The sequence below is a fragment of the Vicia villosa genome, linkage group LG3 (assembly GCF_029867415.1).
Source record: "Vicia villosa cultivar HV-30 ecotype Madison, WI linkage group LG3, Vvil1.0, whole genome shotgun sequence".
Classification (NCBI taxonomy): Eukaryota; Viridiplantae; Streptophyta; class Magnoliopsida; order Fabales; family Fabaceae; genus Vicia; species Vicia villosa.
In genome coordinates this window covers 137,163,611-137,181,148 of record NC_081182.1, presented here as the reverse complement: position 1 = coordinate 137,181,148, position 17,538 = coordinate 137,163,611, and the positions used below count along the sequence as shown (strand labels likewise).

The 17,538-nt window shown below is 32.6% G+C and overlaps 1 protein-coding gene and 1 non-coding gene across 2 annotated transcripts; both read right to left on the bottom strand.

Annotated features, from left to right (window-relative positions):
* Nucleotides 1–6,483: 6,483 nt before the first annotated feature.
* TRNAY-GUA (transfer RNA tyrosine (anticodon GUA)) lies at nucleotides 6,484–6,570 on the bottom strand. Its single transcript is given in 2 exon segments — nucleotides 6,484–6,519; nucleotides 6,534–6,570. It is a non-coding gene; the product is annotated as a tRNA-Tyr (tRNA).
* Nucleotides 6,571–7,890: 1,320 nt separating this feature from the next.
* LOC131662446 (actin-related protein 2/3 complex subunit 1B-like) lies at nucleotides 7,891–17,134 on the bottom strand. Its single transcript, XM_058932222.1, has 15 exons — nucleotides 16,948–17,134; nucleotides 14,922–15,007; nucleotides 13,294–13,370; nucleotides 13,070–13,164; nucleotides 12,578–12,647; nucleotides 11,892–11,961; nucleotides 11,083–11,156; nucleotides 10,952–10,994; nucleotides 9,944–10,025; nucleotides 9,484–9,572; nucleotides 9,290–9,375; nucleotides 9,066–9,129; nucleotides 8,555–8,661; nucleotides 8,264–8,319; nucleotides 7,891–8,166 (listed from the first exon to the last, which is right to left on the bottom strand). The coding sequence occupies exons 1-15, from the start codon at nucleotides 17,015–17,017 to the stop codon at nucleotides 8,105–8,107; spliced, it is 1,131 nt and encodes a 376-aa protein (XP_058788205.1). The 5' UTR covers nucleotides 17,018–17,134; the 3' UTR covers nucleotides 7,891–8,104.
* Nucleotides 17,135–17,538: the final 404 nt, after the last annotated feature.

Sequence of the window (17,538 nt, the reverse complement as noted above, 5' to 3'; positions counted from 1 at the left end):
ATATATCTTTGAGCAAACCCTTGATAATGGCAGATTTGTTCCGCCAATTGTAGCTGACAGCGTTGAATAAGCGATCATTCCACCTCTCGGCGATCCATAAGTTATTTCATCAGTTTCATGACTATGATAACTAGAAGAAATGACATGGTTTTTGACATTCCAGGCAAGAGTTACCGAATGCAAATTGAGTTGGCTTGAACTTTCCACTCTTTGAACATGAGAATGTTTGCAATAAGTCAGTTAGTTGTTTTTTGTTTTGCTATTTTTCCGCCAGCAGCCATTGGTTAGCATATGTACCATTAGTTAATTTGTTTTATTTAGTGTAAAATCAGCTAGATTGATTAAGTGTAAATGAGGCAATTGGTATTTCAAACTTACCAAACAAGTTTGCCTTGTAATTTATTGTTGAGGATTTCTTTCTTCATTTTGATGTTATAAAACTTTTTGGTGAACAAATTTGTTTGAATTTCATAGTTTTCTTTTTGGATTTGATTGGGATACTAGGCTTTAAGTATGCTGTTCAGTTTAACATTGAATGTCTACTTGTTATAATAAGCAGCAAGGCTAGCTTAATTATGAGCTGGACTAATCAATAATAAGTTTATTTTTTATATATATAAAGAGAAAAAAGAAACATAAATTTTAGGGTGGAGGGGATAAATTATTGTACAGTTGAATTGTTTTACTTAAGTATTTTCCAGGAAAGTAAATTTTCAGTTTAAATTAAATTTCTACAATTAGTTTAACTAATTATTCTCGATGTTTATAAACATAAATTTAAAATATTAGTTAGACACAAACTATAGATGATGATAATCATAAATTTAAAATATTAGTTAGACACAAAACTATAGATGATGATAAAACATAAATTTAAAATCATACATAATAATAAAGCAAAATGAGTTCTTGGGCAATTTTGACAAGTGTCATGCTCACATCAATTCTCATGTTTTACAAACTTTCTAAAAAAAGAAATCTTTTATTTAAATTTTTTTTTTAATTATTTATATTAAGTTTTTTTTATTTTATTTAATTAATTAAAGTATATGGAGGGATTCTTGATACACTCAATAATAAAATCCTATTTTACTGCTTCCTATTTATTATATTCCAAATTCCAAATATTCACATATTGGTTACTATATACGTGATCTCTAAACCCTTGAAATTTGATATTTTTATTGAAAAGAATTACAACCCTTGCCATTTCTCTACACTCATTAAACAATTTCAAATAACTTATTTTAAATGCATCGTATTTTCTCAAAGGAAGGGAAAACAACATTGGAATGCTATTCATTTCAATTTTTAAAGCAAACAGCGGAAGCACTCATGTGTGGTCTCATTCTATTCCTTTCTTTCATCTTCCCCATCCTCTGCTATAATGAATTCAAACAATTTCCAATTTCCAATTTCCTTTCTTTCATCTTCCCCATCCTCTGCTATAATAATCAAACTTTTTAGAACCTTAGCGCCCCTTTCCCCTTTTGGTCTTTTGATTAATAAATAAGAAATGTCCAAATTATTTTATGATTTACAAAAAAAATTAGTTAAATAAACTTTTTATATATACTATCATTAACAATAATATTTTATCTATACAATGATGATCTTACTATAAATAAAATTTGTAAATTATAAATATTTTTTTACTTAAAAAATATTTAACCCGTGCCTCGCACGGGTCTAAGTACTAGTATTAGTTAAACACAAACAGATGATGAGTAAGAGAAATCAGTTTCTTCATTGAGTTCAATCATAGATATATTTTACTCCCTTCATTCTCTTTTATAATCAAATTTTATTTTTTAAGTTTATTGAATAAATGATGTATTTGGATTATATGTAGACTAGGTACATCAATTATTTAATGAATTTAAAAAGTAAAAGTTGCTTATAAAAGAGAATGGAGGTTGTATCTAATATTTTAGAACGAATCAAGTTTAAACATATTTGACTAGGGTTGTGTCTAACTTGATTGACCCCTTTGAACGGTATTTGACTAAGGTTGTGTCTAACTCAGCCATTTCCTTGGAACTAGGGTTATTAATTTCGGATAGCAGAATGGAGCAGCCGACCTTAAAAGTGGGATAGCAGAACAACTTATAGTGGTATAGCGTACAACAGAATGACCGCTATTTGATTATTTTTTCAAGACATATCACATTAATAATATTTATAACTATAAACACATATTTATGCTAAAATTAAACCAATAACTCAATACCCATACAAAATTCATAAATCAAATTATCAAAATACAAAACTTACTAAAAAGAGGAATCAACAAGTTTTAATAAAAAATATATCAGAGTGAAATATTGAATTAAGAAAAAGAAGAGAAAACAGAGGAATATTGTATTAGTTTAAAGCAAAACAAAAGAATAATAAAAAGAAACAGAGGATAGAAAAAGAATAATGGAGGAAAAATGAAAGAAACAGAGAATAGAAGAAGAAGAATGGAGGAAGAAAAAATGAAAGAAACAGAGAATAGAAGAAGAAGAATGGAGGAAGAAGAAAAAATGAACTTAAAGGTATCACTCTCAACAAACCTCTAAGGCGACGGCACAACTAGAGAAAGATGAAACATACACAATAGAAAGATGAAGTGTAGAAGAGGCAAAACGAGAGAGAGAGAGAGAGAGAGAGAGAGAGAGAGAGAGAGAGAGAGAGAGAGAGAGAGAGAGAGAGAGAGAGAGAGAGAGAGAGGAGAGAGAGAGAGAGAGAGAGAGAGAGAGAGAGAGAGAGAGGGGTGAACGCTGAAGCATAGAAGAGGAAGCAAACATGAGAGGAAATCGAACGCATGGAAGAGAGGAAGATTGGATAATACACGTGAAAGTGCAAAATGATAAAAATACCCTCAAAACAATTTTTTTTTTAAAAAAGGTGTTATAGGTTTTTCATTGTTAAAATCAGAAAGTGAGTTTTAACTCGCTTCGACTAGGAATCCGCTCCACCTTATGATCCACGAAAAACCCAAAATCGGCCACGACTCCAAACTGTGCCGCGATGCGCGATTCTATAGCGAATGGCCTCCTAGTCGGTCCGCTTTCTGTTGGGATTAATAACACTTCTTGGAACCATACTGTCCAAATATTGAGAACATGGTTCTCACGTAATCTTCATTTTGAAGTTGTATGACCGTGAATTAAACACGTTCATCTAAGTAGATTGCAGTCGCAGTCTCGCAGATCATATGGAGATCTATAAATATTATAAAATAAAACATTGATCTCGCATCCTGATTGCATATAGGACAGACGTTCGTTTGAAGCATACCACAATGGCACAACATTGATCTCGCATGAAAGGAATTATGTAAAGTCGTCCAAAGAAAGAATTTCACCTTCTCAGGAGTATGAATATGCCACACCCACTTCCAAGAGTTATTATCTGTTGTATTTTGAACAAATTCAAGTCTATTAAGCCATTTACAACCATCCCGAGCAGTATAGATACTGTCTAAATTTCCTTTCCGGGTTAAACGATCAGGAGCCAAATAATTCAAACAAATGAGAAGCGCTTTTAGGCGGTCACAGACAACTCCAGTAATATTAGTATATAGTGAATTAAAGTTCCAATTTTCATTCCAGTAAACATCATTCACTCGCATTTTCAGATTGTGAAAATCCACATAGAGAACCTGCTTTGCTAATTTCCCTACCCCATACCAATTGGAAAACCAGAAACAGGAGTTCCCATCCCCAATCTAAATTTAAATCCATCTTTAAGATTTGAGAGAGCATTCATAGTTGCATTCCAAGTAATTGATCTCAATTTCTTTTTCATGTTAAGGAACGTTTCTTCCTTGATGTACTTATGCTTCAAAACTCGGAGGTATTGGCCTTTCTTGCTTTTCGGATCCTAAGACCACCCAATTTTTTGCGCTTGGTGATTTTATTCCAACCAACGAGATGCACACCAGAGTTTGAATTACCTTTCCATAAAAAATTCCTAGTTATCCTATCAATAAAATCATAAGTTGGCCGAGGTAGCCAAGCCACTTGCATATAATAATTTTCAATGGAGTTCAAGAGAGACCTAACCAGAGTCAAACGACCAAGACGTTTAACAATTTATGTTGCCAAGATAGTCTCTGACTGATTTTCTCCTCTAGGAACTTAAATTCCTTGCATTGAAGACGACCATGCAACATAGAGAAACTCATGTACTTCTCTAGAGTAAGAGTTCGCTTGATACCTGTGCGGGAGACAATTAAATCCATTTTACTCCTCTTAATGGTAGCGGAAAAGAACACCATTAATTTAGTATATTCACTTTAAAGCCAGAAAACATGGAAAATTGATTCAAGTTATCATAAATGATCCCTGCTTAAGAGTTAGAAGCCTTCACAAAAAGAAGAACATCATCAACAAAAAATAAATGCGATAGATAGGGTCCATTACGAGATAACCTAACAGATTTCCAATGACCTTCATTGACTGCCCTGATGATTGTCTGCGATAATAATTCCATGCAATTAACAAAGAGATATGGTGAAAGGGGGTCACCTTGCCGTAATCCTCTAGTCGGAGAAAAATTTGATAGTCGTCTCCTATTTCAAAGAATAAACATAGAGGGGCTAGTTACACAGTGCATGATTAACTTTATAGTAATGGGGGAAAACTTGTTTCGCTTCAAACAAAATGCTAAGAAATCTCAATTAACATGATCTATAACTTTTCAAGATCTATTTTCAACACCATGTCGGCCTTTTTCTTTTTATAGTTGCGTATAGAATGAAGAGCTTCTTGGAGGATAATGGAATTATCAATTGTCCCTTTACCAGGCAAAAAACTACTCTATAAGGGTCCATCTATCTAATTTAGACAAAGATGCAATCTGTTAACCATAATATTCGTAATAAGCTTGTAAATAGTGTTGCATAAACTAATGGGCCTGAAATCCTTAAAATTTTAGGGACAGTCTACCTTAGGAGTTAATGCGATAAGAGTCTTAGAAAGAGAGGAGTGAAAGCTACATGTCACAAAAGCATCAAATATAAGTTGGACAACGTCATCTCGAACTATATGTCAAAACTGTTTAAAGAAAATAACCTGGAACCCATCGGGGCCAGACGCCTTAAAAGGGTGCATTTGATTCTTCCGTAAGGCTCGGAGCCATAGTTGGCCATCCATACTAGCAGAGAGTATAAGAGACATAGGGCAGAAAAAACCTTTAAAAAAATTTAGTGTTTCTTCCCTGAGAATAGTATAATCATTGCACCAAATACCATTGAGAAGATGAATTCCATGGACTTTATTTCTCTCCCGCCTTATTATCGTCTTGGTATGAAAAAATAAAGTGTTCCGATCACCCAATTTAATCCAATCATCTCTAGCCTTTTGATACCAATAAATCTCCTCTTGTGCAAGGATCTCATCATACTCTTGTTGAAGCTCCGGTTGGATATAAATTAGTCTTGACGAATCTATTCTCTCCAAAGAGCGTTGGATACCCCTGAGTCTCTTCTCAAGGTTATGCTTCCATTTGTTGATATTGTCAAAAGTTTCCTTCTTGAAAAAGATAGAATCGTGTTGCACGATATGAAGACAAGATACAACACCATTGAGGATTTCCCCGAGCAGTCTAGACTATATTGGACTATTCAGGGTGAGTGATCCAAGTTGCCTCAAACCTAAAAGGATGCGGCTCATGGTCTTGGAAGGGAAGACCACACCTAAGGAGAATTGGAGTGTGATCAAAATGAAATTTACACAACACTTAAACATATGCATCAGGGAAAGTCATGCGCCAAGCAATATCAACCAAGGCCATATCCAACTTGTGATATACCATTCAATTACCAATATATGGCCTATTCTAAATGAAATTTCCACCAATCATGTCTACTTCAACTAAACTACATTTATTAATGACATTCAACAAAGAAGCTGCCCTAGAATGATTAAAATACCTCTTTTTGTTTACTTGGATGAATGATGTCATTAAAATCTCCAATAAACATCCAAGGACCATTAACATTGTTCCTCTAGTCAATGAGGTGGACCAATAGGTCAAGATGAGAAGTGTTCATGCGACTAGCAAAAATATCAGTCATACCAAAAAGAAGTTTCCAATGATAGCTTGATAATAACTGTCCATAAAAACATCATGCACGACCGTTACAATGTTACTATCATTTTGCTTTAACATCCAAATACCCCTGAATTGACCACGTACTTCCACATAGTGAATACTCATAAAAACAATTATTTCTATTTACTTATCATTTATAAATTTATCAATAATATTTTGAATATTTATTATAATAAATCAAAATAATATAATGATATTAAAAAAAAATGTACGTATAAAAAGATTTAAAATAAAAAATTATATGTAACAAGGTAATGTGGGACACGTCATTGTCTCTATAGCACATAAAGTAGTACGCGTAACGCTGTCACTAACAAATATATAAACAAACAGCTAATCAATTATATAGGTTTAAAAAAAAGGAAGAAAGAAAAAAATAAATCCGACCTACCGGATTCGAACCAGTGACCTAAGGATTATCTGTTGAACAACTACAGTCCTCCGCTCTACCAACTGAGCTAAGGTCGGTTGTTGTAAGTGAATCAAATTGTTAGAAATTATTCATTATTTCTAATAGTTAATGGGTTTGTGTTTCCTTTACTTGGGTCTTAAAATTGTGGAGTCATCTAGTATTGTGTTCTTGAAAAGTAATTTAGTTCTCCATTGTTGTTTCAGAATTTGTTTTATTTTTCCGCTGATATGTCAATGAACTAATCAATGGTTGATATTTTTGAACTCATAAAGTAAGAAAAGATAAAGAAGAAGACTGCTCTATTAGGAACTCTTTTTCCTTTCTACTTTTTGAAGTACGAATTCCTATGTTTTTAATTATTCTTCGGCAATAATTATCTTATCTTTAAAAAAAGTTTTAAAATTAGTATTATATATAATTCAATTTTTAATGTATTAGTATTTATTTATATTGTCTAATTACTTTATATGCACATAAAGATATCATCGAGCTAATCATAATAGTTAGATTTTAAATAACCTTTAACTTTAATTATTTTAATTAGAGAAACATTAACCAGTACCCTGTTGATTAAGATTTTAAAATAGTAAATTTATCTCAATAATTTACGTATTTAATAACTCAAAATGGAATGCTTAATCATTGTCCCGAGGACACTAGTTAGCAAAACTCTTCCGATTAATATGTGTGAATGATTGCGAGTTGCTTACCATATAGTAATTTTTTAAAGTTTAATAGAGATATAAATCAGACGGGATACACAATGATTCTAAATTAATTTACACTATTTTCTCAAAACATTTTACATAAATTCTTTTATAAATGTTATTATTTTCCATTTAATGCATAAACCAGTTAAGCTACACCAAGATTCAAGACATTATCAAACCTGTTTTTTTTTTTAATTAGAACACCTTTTTACAAAAAGTTTCATTTGAAAGAATTTACATAACTTTTATCTATATAAAAAAAACAAAGACCCCAATTTCTCTCATTTGCCCAGAAATGTATTGAATGAATTGCAAGTTGAAATTCTTAACATAGTTTTACTGCTCAATTATTGGAATTACAATTTTATACAACCAACATGGTTCAAAACTAAAAATTTGAGGAAACGCTTGTATTTTTTTTAAAACAGAATGACTATGAGTCTTGCATATCTTCTTAAATTTGTGGAAATTTTCAAGTTTGACACATAAAAACTGGTATTTATTACCATTGCTAAGTTTTTTTTCTAATCAATTTTGCCATTGCTAAGTTATTTACAGTATATTTGTTAAAGTCTAAATATGAAACTGTTATTTCATTTTTGGAATTACCATTGGTTCTACATTTTCATGTGATTAATTGCATGGAATTACACAACAGCCAAAACATATATAATAGGAAATTATGATATCATACATGTAAAATCTTATAAACACATTCTAGTTCTAGAGGCTGATATCTGACACTTTCAAGCCTTGATCACAACAATTATGGATAATAACTTCAATTGCTCACAACCAAATTAATCTACAAGATATAATGCGGCATGCGACAATATCGATTAAAACTTTACTCAGAAGATGGGACAATATACTAATGAGCTTATAATTGAAGTAGGTCCTGCTCATTTTCCAAATCCCATAAAACAATTCTTCCATCTAATCCTGTAGTTTAAAGAAGTATTATTAGCAAAGCAACTAACCGTAAACGGCACAGAAAAAAATCAAAATAATTTAAGATAACCATCTTCTCGCCACTAACCTGATGTGCTAAAACGCTTTGTCAATATTCCATGCTCCCCAAGAGGCATGATAGAACTACAAGTCGAAAAACACACCGATCAGTAACAGAATATATGGACATAGTTTCCTGAAATCCCACTGCTAGTTAGATTCGTCTATTACGATGTTGGTTGGGGAATGTCAAATGAAATTGACCAAAGGGAAAACAAGTAACCACATCGAACAATTTGAAAAACAATGAGATTTTACTAAGAAAATACATAACCAATTTTGGTTGGAAAAGGTACAGGTTAATGAGGAAGATATATACTTTATACAGTTATCATGAACTGCTCCACGTGTTCTTGAAGTTTCAACAGCATCGTTGCTCCCACTTTGCTTGGATTGGCCATAAAACTTCCCAAATGCTTCGGAGAACTAATAAAGACAGAATTTGGTAAAAAAAGATAAAGAGATTACACCTCAAGTGAACAACATGGAGACAAATATGATATGTATAGCAGAAATAAAGACACGGATTAAAGAAGGTATATTCAAATAATTAACCAGCCAACACAATGTAAAGAAGGTATATTCAAATAATTAACCAGCCAACACATGTTCGCCGTGCTTAGCCATGAAAAAAATGTAAGATGGACAAAAAAGAAACTAACATCATTTAATTCAGTTTTCTCATTTAATTCAGTTTTCTCAGGTAACACATTCGTAAGAGTAATGAAATTGATTTCCAACTGAAGAGTAATGAAATTGATTTCCAACTGAAATTGATTTCTCAGGACAAAAAAGGTATTTGAAGAGTCATTTTAAGAAATGTAGTTTACCTGTGAGCCATATCTTGATCCAGATGATACTGCCTTCCGCTCCCCAAGATATCTGACAAAACCCCTAGCGGAAAAAACACAACAAAAGAGAAGGAAAATGAATACAGAACGAAATTACTTACTTCTCTTCCGACAGGAAAGAGAACTCAAAACATGTTGGCCAAGCCACATTGATTGGGCATGGGCCAAACCTTAGAAACACATATATATGAATTTTTACATACCAAACTCCTCTTTCATCTGCAGCAAAAACCATTGGGTTACAATCAAATCCAACGCCTATTACTGTTTTCTCAGAAACAAATAATACCTGAAACAAGTCATACAGTGATCCAGCAGTTCAAGAAAATATCAGTAAATTATCCCCAAAGTAGACCATGAGAAATTAAATGGTTAGGAAGAGTGGATGCTGACCCACATCACGGAGAGGCAAATCCCGAAACACAACATTCTGGGCCAAAGGAGAAGGTCCAACATCATCAACAAAATATATCATAGAATTATGGCCTGCATAATAGCAACGAATACAGTTGGTCACAAGTAAAACCACAAACAGACCAAACAAAATACAATGTTTCCACAAGTTCCCGTGGTTTTTTGGAAATCTGACCCCAAATATTATTTAAAAAGAATACAAACTGGTGAATATAAATGAATCAAATTTTGCCCACCATGAAAACCTAATAGCACTAATACATTTTTTACCTTTAATATTAATCTTTTAATAAACATATAGATGACAACTAATCCTCAAGAGAAACTCACATTAAGAAATCTTGAACTTTTGACTTTAGAGAGTAGATAAATGAGAAAGAAACATAGGTTGAACTCATAATTTTGGCTAGTATAAAACCAGCCAGAGGAGAGAATATCCATACCTACATAAGCTAGAGTATTGCCACTTGGTGACCACTTGACTCCGAATGTCCAAGATGATGAGAGATCAAGCTGAACAATCAACTGTTGCACAAAAAAAAAAGACTATATAAGCCAAGGCTACTCATATGCAATGGTTGTATTTCTATATCATTTCTCTGCTTTTTTACATTTTAGAAGATGGAAAAGATTTGTTAACCAGAAATGGGAATAGAAATCAGGTAATAATCTACTTGAACATATAGGGGGTGGATAGAGAAACTCCCAAATAATATATCCAAAGGATATTTAACGTACACCACATTACAAGCAATATATTTACTAATATGTATAAAAACTTATTGTACATCACATCACAACCAAATCTATTTCCTATTCTTAAGAATTGTGGTTTAGGCCTAACTCAACCCTACAAACCGGCTTGGAGGGTGAGAATTGTGCTCACTTATAAGCACATGTTCAAGTCATATATTGTCTAATGTGAAACTCTTAACACACCCCTTCACGCCTAAGACTGGACATCTGGAGCGTGGAAATAAATGGTGGGTGACCCGATAGCGGAAACCTGATAGCATGTGGCCCAACGGATCTTAAACGAGACTTTTGATATTATGTTAAGAATTGTGGTTTAGGCCTAACTCAACCCTAAAAAACGGCTTGTAGGGTGAGAATTGCCCTCACTAAACACATGTTCAGACTACATATTGTCCGATGTGGGTCTCTTAACAACTATATATATATATATATATATATATATATATATATATATATATATATATATATATATATATACACACACACACACACACAAACTGATTATGCATGAAGATCAATCATATTTATTTATTAGTACTATTTTTTTGCTTCCTATTAAAAGTGTAAAACATGAAAGAATAATTTCTTTGCATCAGCCTTCTAAAAACTGAGGTTATGTTATGCAACTTGAAAATTACAAACTGGAGCATAGAAACGAAATCAAGAAATCATATGAGGATGAGTTAAAATTGAACCTCTCCAAATTTCAAATCAGATGAAGTACTCTTTTTTGAATCCCTGAGCCAATTAGACATATAAACATCAATAACTTGAAAATCTTGAATAGGTCAACCAGATTCAGAGATCGGAGTTTTTATTATCTTACTTTGCATCTACACCTTTTATAAAGGTGGAAAATACTCGACACTTCCCATCCGTGGATGTTGTCGCAAGAAGAATCTGCAATCAAATGAAAAACAATTAGGCAATAAGATTTTTATATATCATATGGAAACTATATTTTAAAAATCTATCACGTAACATTTCATCCTGATTCCGTGAAGAGCAGATACTTCAAAACTAGCAAAGTATCGGTGTCTAACACATATTCGATGCCAATATGTGTCTGATACTATCGGCTGTGTGCCCAGAAAGTATCCAGTAATTTTTTTAATTCATTTTAAGAATATTTCCACCGATACTTCTCAGAAACATCTTCGACACTTCTTACCAACTATAGACACAATTGTCAACTGGATTCGACACATCTTCCTTACATCATACTAACTACAAACACAAAATTGTAAGTTTTTTTTTGTGACGCGCTCATACAAAAAACTTCCGTATCAATGTTGTATTTATATATCCGGGCTTCTTAGTTCACACTTCACAGACCAAACATTATCCATTTAAAACATCCAGGGACAAGAAAATCTAGAATTTAAGATTTCATTCTAAAATATTGAGGATATATATAAAAGTTATTCTAAAATATTGAGGGTGAACAGTAATCCTAATAATTGTCTGCAGGTAAAGAAACTTTCATTTTAGCAATCATTAGAGAAGTTGCAACATGCAAACCTAGTGCATCCTAGTAGCTGACATAACATGTAGAATAGACTACTATTAAAATAAGAATGAAACACTCTGAATCTATTAAAAAAAGTATATATAAATGAGAGTTAGAATACCAACATTATTGGGATGCCATGAAACACTTGTCACTGAAGAATCATGTCTTTTCCTGATAAGTTTGCTAACCCACCTGCAGAGGTGATACAAATATATAAAGCAAACAATTAAGTAAAAGGCAAATTTTGAAATTCTAAACTTGTATTCTAGTTATAACAACTAGAGGTGTCAGTGGGTTAGGTTAAGTATATTTTGAACCCAACCTGCTCAACAATGTTGTACAAGAAAATTATCAGGTGATATTCCTTAAATCTGAGAAAACATCCATGTTTTGATTTTGTAGGAAAATGTCCTCAATATTGAATTCTAGCTACTCAGTCTCACCATACTTAGTTTTTCTGGAAACTAAATATGTTTGTATGCTATACCTCATCAATTTGAATGGTTAAGAATTACGAAGGTCAACTTTTAAGAGCGTGCTAATAGCTATTCCACTTATAAAAGATTAGTTTGGGAAGCACTAGACGCCTTGCAAACCAATAAAAAACCACCCTACATATATCATAGGTTATTTGACAGGATACACAGACTTCTGTCTAAACATACTTCAATACAATCAAGAGTTGAAACTATGGTCAAAGTAGATCAATGGTGGATCCAGAGAGCAAACACGAAAATTATGCACAACCATCATATTGCTAGGGTACAAATAAACTTGGGGAAATAAGTGCTAGGAAAAGCTGACAGACCAGTTATTTTCCTGCTCATAATAGCATATACAAACAGTTTTGGCTCCACTTCCCACTGCAAACTTGTTTTCTGTAAAGACAAAATTCGCAATTCATTAGAACCATTTAACTTTTAAAGGTGATAAAGTAACAATAACAAGAACAATTTGTTGGGATAATCAACTGAAAATATTTAGTCAAGCTAGCATGACAAGGGCTTAACTAGAGTTAGGTTATGGTAGCTTCATAGCCATTGTTACCTCTTCCATCACATCCACCAAGTGTCATCCAAAAGGGACAAGGGTGGGGAAAGAAATGGACATTTCATTCTTTTGCATTTGCTTTGAATTCTTAGATGACTTTTTTTTTTTTAAATTCTTAGATGACTTGGACCATAAATATGTTAAAGATGTTAATTTAATTCTAGAAGGTAGGCTCATAAAATTCAGAAGACTTATTTTGCCCAATATAAAGAAAGACAGAGAAACTAGGACAAGGCAATGTTATTCATACCTTTTGGACTCCATTGAACACAAAGAGCAGCACGGTTTAGTCTAAGGATAACAAGAGTTGGCACCCATTCTGATCCTTCAAGGTTCCAGACATATCTAGCGAGAACATGTGGTTTGTATTTAAGTATTATAATTTGTAATCAATAACGTATAGAGGAGAAATTAGCAACATTCACCCAGACCAAGGGTGAAAAATCCAATGTTCAAAACCACACAGGCACTCACGAATTTCGATCGTGGGATGCAGTGACTATTTTATTTGATCGTGCACTCCAGTCTATCCCAGAAATTACCTGGTCATGCTGGTATAAATAAAATAAAGAAATTTCTTAGAAACTAAACTATCATCAATGTCCAATCAAAATAGTTGTTTCTTTATATGCAGAAATACATCAAGAAACATAAAATCAATTGCAATAATATTTGTATCAAGACTGTCAAAATCGCAATCAGACAATCCAAAGAGTATAAATGCATCAGGGTGAAAATCAATCATGATAGTATTGGCATCAAGGTTGTCAAAATCATAATTGGAATTCAATGACTTTCAGACTGCCTTCCATTCCCATTCATTCAGATCATAGTATGGACGGGTTCAAGGAGGATCGCCAAGGAAGTGTGTAAAGCTTTTAGGATTAATAATCTTTCATGAGCCAATCACCAGCAGTGCTGATGGGTCAAGCTGAGCAACCCACAACTCATGATTTAAGTGAGTGATTAATTACCTAGCCGGAGCAACACCTTACTCTCTCATGAAACTAAATTATCTCAATCCACTCTCAACCCATTGTATTTGAGGCCATCAGTCTCTGTTCTTTGTCATCTCTCACACAATAGTGTATGAGACGCAAACATTAGTTCTTTGTCATTCTTTATTTCAAGCTAAGTAACTCTCTCGTTCTCTTATTAAGACTTAAAATTCATGGTCAATCTCACTCTCTGCACCCAGTTTTTTTCAGTTTTTTGACTTCTCTGTTCCAAAATTTTCTTTTTATGTTGACACAAACTCGTGCCTTTAATATTTAGGGTTAACTTGCAGAACCTGTGATTTTACTTGGTAGTTACTAAGTTGTATGTGACCTTCTGAATTTTATATTAAATTTAACATGTTAGTAGTGATTTTAAAGGTTATTTTCTTTTGTATCTGTTATTTTATGTCCATATATGTACATATTTAGATCTGTTTTTTTTTTGTATTTGGGGCAGGATATTATTATCCATGTTATGATCACAAAATTTAACATTTCTTCCTTCTTTCTAATCCTCAGCAGGATCTTGAGAAATTGTGAAAAATTCCTAGTCCTTTATTAAATTTTATCTTTTAACTGCACAGAATTCCCCTATTCAAACTTTGCTTTATGTTCTATAAGCTACATAACTATTATTGTTTGTTAGAGTTATTACGTAAAGATCAAGAAAAATACCAGTGATTTCCCCTTCCTGTATTAATTAGAATATTTGGCAGTATAGAATTATAATGTTAATGGAATGAATGATTAGGGCTTTCGCTGTCCTGACGTTTCGTAAAGAATAACTAAACATACCAAAGATAAGCAAGCACGACATGAGGGAGTAAATGACTAATAGCCCCCTTTACAACACATGATGGAGTACAGCATGAATTCACGACTAAAACACAATGCAGGTAAACTTGAAAAAAAGTTCATAGAACAGCATGGGGTACGCTAAGAAGATAGTACAAGTTATTGCAGATATGTTTGCATTCATTCACTGCTTGCCCAAAGGATTTTGATTAACTTATAAGCCTCTAGCTGTGCTCACACCCAGAAGATACGAAAGAGCATAAAGTTAACTACTATTTCGAGAGAAGACAAAGAAAACTAGCAGTGTACCTTTTGAAGAACATGCACCTTTTCCCATTTGTCTTCTAACAATCTATAGATGTGAACTTCATTGTTGTTTGGACAAAATGCAACCACTACAAAAGGAGGTAGCTATAATATAGTAGTTGAATAATTCATAAGAGACGTAATGTACCTTTAAGATGACAAAAGGCGGTTTTGTTACAGTAAGACTTAAACCGTATTTGTGAACTAAGCTTTTACGATGATATATAATGTTTTCAATATTAGAATATTATACTCATTAAAAACAAAAGGATGCGGATAACTATAATGATAAATAAAAACTGAAATGTCTCAATTTTTTCCACATTTAGATGAGCTTTTCCAATTCAAAGACTATGTTTTGAGGCAAAGTCTTCAATTTAGTCCTAAAGCAACAACTTCAAATAAGTATTAACTAAGTAATGATCAATAAGCAACTAAATATCAGAAAATATTCAACCTATCATTTTGCTCATTGAGACAAAAATTCCAACATATATTTATTAAATTTCATGCATCAAATTTGATAAATAAAAGTCCAAAAACAAAAGTTGATAGATAAAAACAATATGATGATGAAAACATCACCCCATTTCACTATTTGAACGGATTTTCAATAGTGTTTGTCATTTTCAAAAGGGGGAAACCATGTGGAGTTGAGAAAAATATTTGAGGTACATAAGAATAAATCAAACTATCTTATTAACATAGGCCTTCATTCTTCTCAGAAATGTATATTAGCTGGGTATATTTTTGGATGGAGGAGATTGCAGTAGAAGGGAAAAGTAAGCTCCCATTTATTTGAGAGTTTTATGATATAAGGGTGAAAATAAGGATTATCCAAAAATAATCCTTTTCGAATATTACAAGTCCATCCAAATCAAAGATTTCAAATATCCAAATAAAGGGAAGGAAACCTGGTTGCTTAACCTTTCAATTTCTTCTTCATAATTACAAAATATGCAATACTTCGGTACGGGAATGGTATGTGGCAGAAAGATTACTTGTGACATATATGGTATGATGATGTTATAATTGCACAATATACACACATATGCATTTAAAAAATTGAGCATTATGATTATATATTGTTTAATCTCCTTTTCTATTTTTAGGTGCTCTTATTTACTACTAGTTTGTTTTTCCTTCCACGCGAGAAAGTGGGCTTCAAAAAGCACTCCCTCATTACCATTGTCAGAAAAATCTTACAATTTTTTTGACTCTGGCTAATGGATCTAGACAAAAGCTGTAGAGTACGAAAGCAAGGTTTTTTCACCTCTCTAGTGTTGTAAATATTTCTTAATGCACCTTTTTTTCTCTATTTTTCCTAAAATTTTGTTATCGGCCGCGTGACCGACTAATTCAAAGGAATCAATCCCACCGTCCACTTCGGGGGCCCATTTAAAGCAGGGTTCGAACCTGAGACCTTGAGAGGAGCACACTTTCATGACTCATGCCTTCGCCTTCGCCACTAAGCCAACCCAAGGGGGTTATTTTCAAATGCACATTACATTTATGCATTATCAGCCTACAAATTGCTTCAATTCAGGACCACAATTTCTAGCCCCTTTCTCTCACACTCAAGTTCTCAAATACATCCTATATAAGATTCCCGTGAACAATAATCTAAGCAACATTTAGAAGAGATTATATGAACTTATCTAACATCAACACTCACTTAAACGTTCAAAAAAACTGTTCCAGATAGCTTAAGCTATATCCATAAGCTATTTTAGCATAATTTTCAAAAACAATCCAAAATAGCTTATAAACACAGCTTACACTGACGTTATACAGAGTTTACCGTATAAGCTCCTTGCGTGTAAAAAATAGCTTATACAACAATCACTTTAAATACCGTAATAAATTGATTCAAATCAGATACACAAAAAAAAAAAAACAACAAGACTTAGATCCAATCATAATCGCGTCTACAAAAGTAGATCAAACCTCTAGAAAACGTGAATGATGAGAAGGAAAAAACTTGGATTCAAAATGAAAAAAATTAAATGGAAAAGAGAAGAGTGGTTACTAGATTGATCGGGGCTCCAAGCGTGGCAAGTGATGCATTGTGCGAATTGGTGAATAGAGATCACCGCCATTTTCTCTTAGCGGATGAAGCCAGGAGAGTGAGATCTGGGGAACAAGGTTGGTTGGGTATGTATGCAAGATAACAAGCAAAGACTATACTATGCTTCCGTGCTAGAGAATGAATTTAGGTATGTGATTGAAATGTGAATATAATAATATTATAATTATAATCACTTAAAAATAAAATAAAATAAACTAGCAATAATTTTTATTATTTGATTAAAAAATCTTGTGGAGTTGAATTAAAATGTTACTAGAATATCACTCGCGCATCGCGCGGATGTTTTTAATCTATCTTTCATATTTTATGTAATTGAAATAATTAAAATGATTTTTGAGGAATGATTTATTGGTGTAAAATTAAATTGACTCTGAAAAAATAAATTTATTTCATATAAATGATATATGACTATTAAATTTTCAATTTTATTATTCGAATGCTAAAAAAATAGTTGAAATAATATACTTTTGTATTTGTTGGGATTTAAACTTGTGACCTCAAATAGAAACTCAATACATTATCTTAATTTTT

Excerpts from the sequence above, each read along its gene's own strand:
- LOC131662446 (XM_058932222.1), bottom strand. The coding sequence starts at position 17,017 with ATGGCGGTGATCTCTATTCACCAATTCGCACAATGCATCACTTGCCAC. Across the intron at positions 15,008-16,947 it reads TTGGAGCCCCGATCAATCTA|TGGTTGCATTTTGTCCAAAC; the intron begins GTAACCACTCTT and ends CTCCTTTTGTAG. Across the intron at positions 11,962-12,577 it reads TATGAGCAGGAAAATAACTG|GTGGGTTAGCAAACTTATCA; the intron begins GTCTGTCAGCTT and ends TCACCTCTGCAG.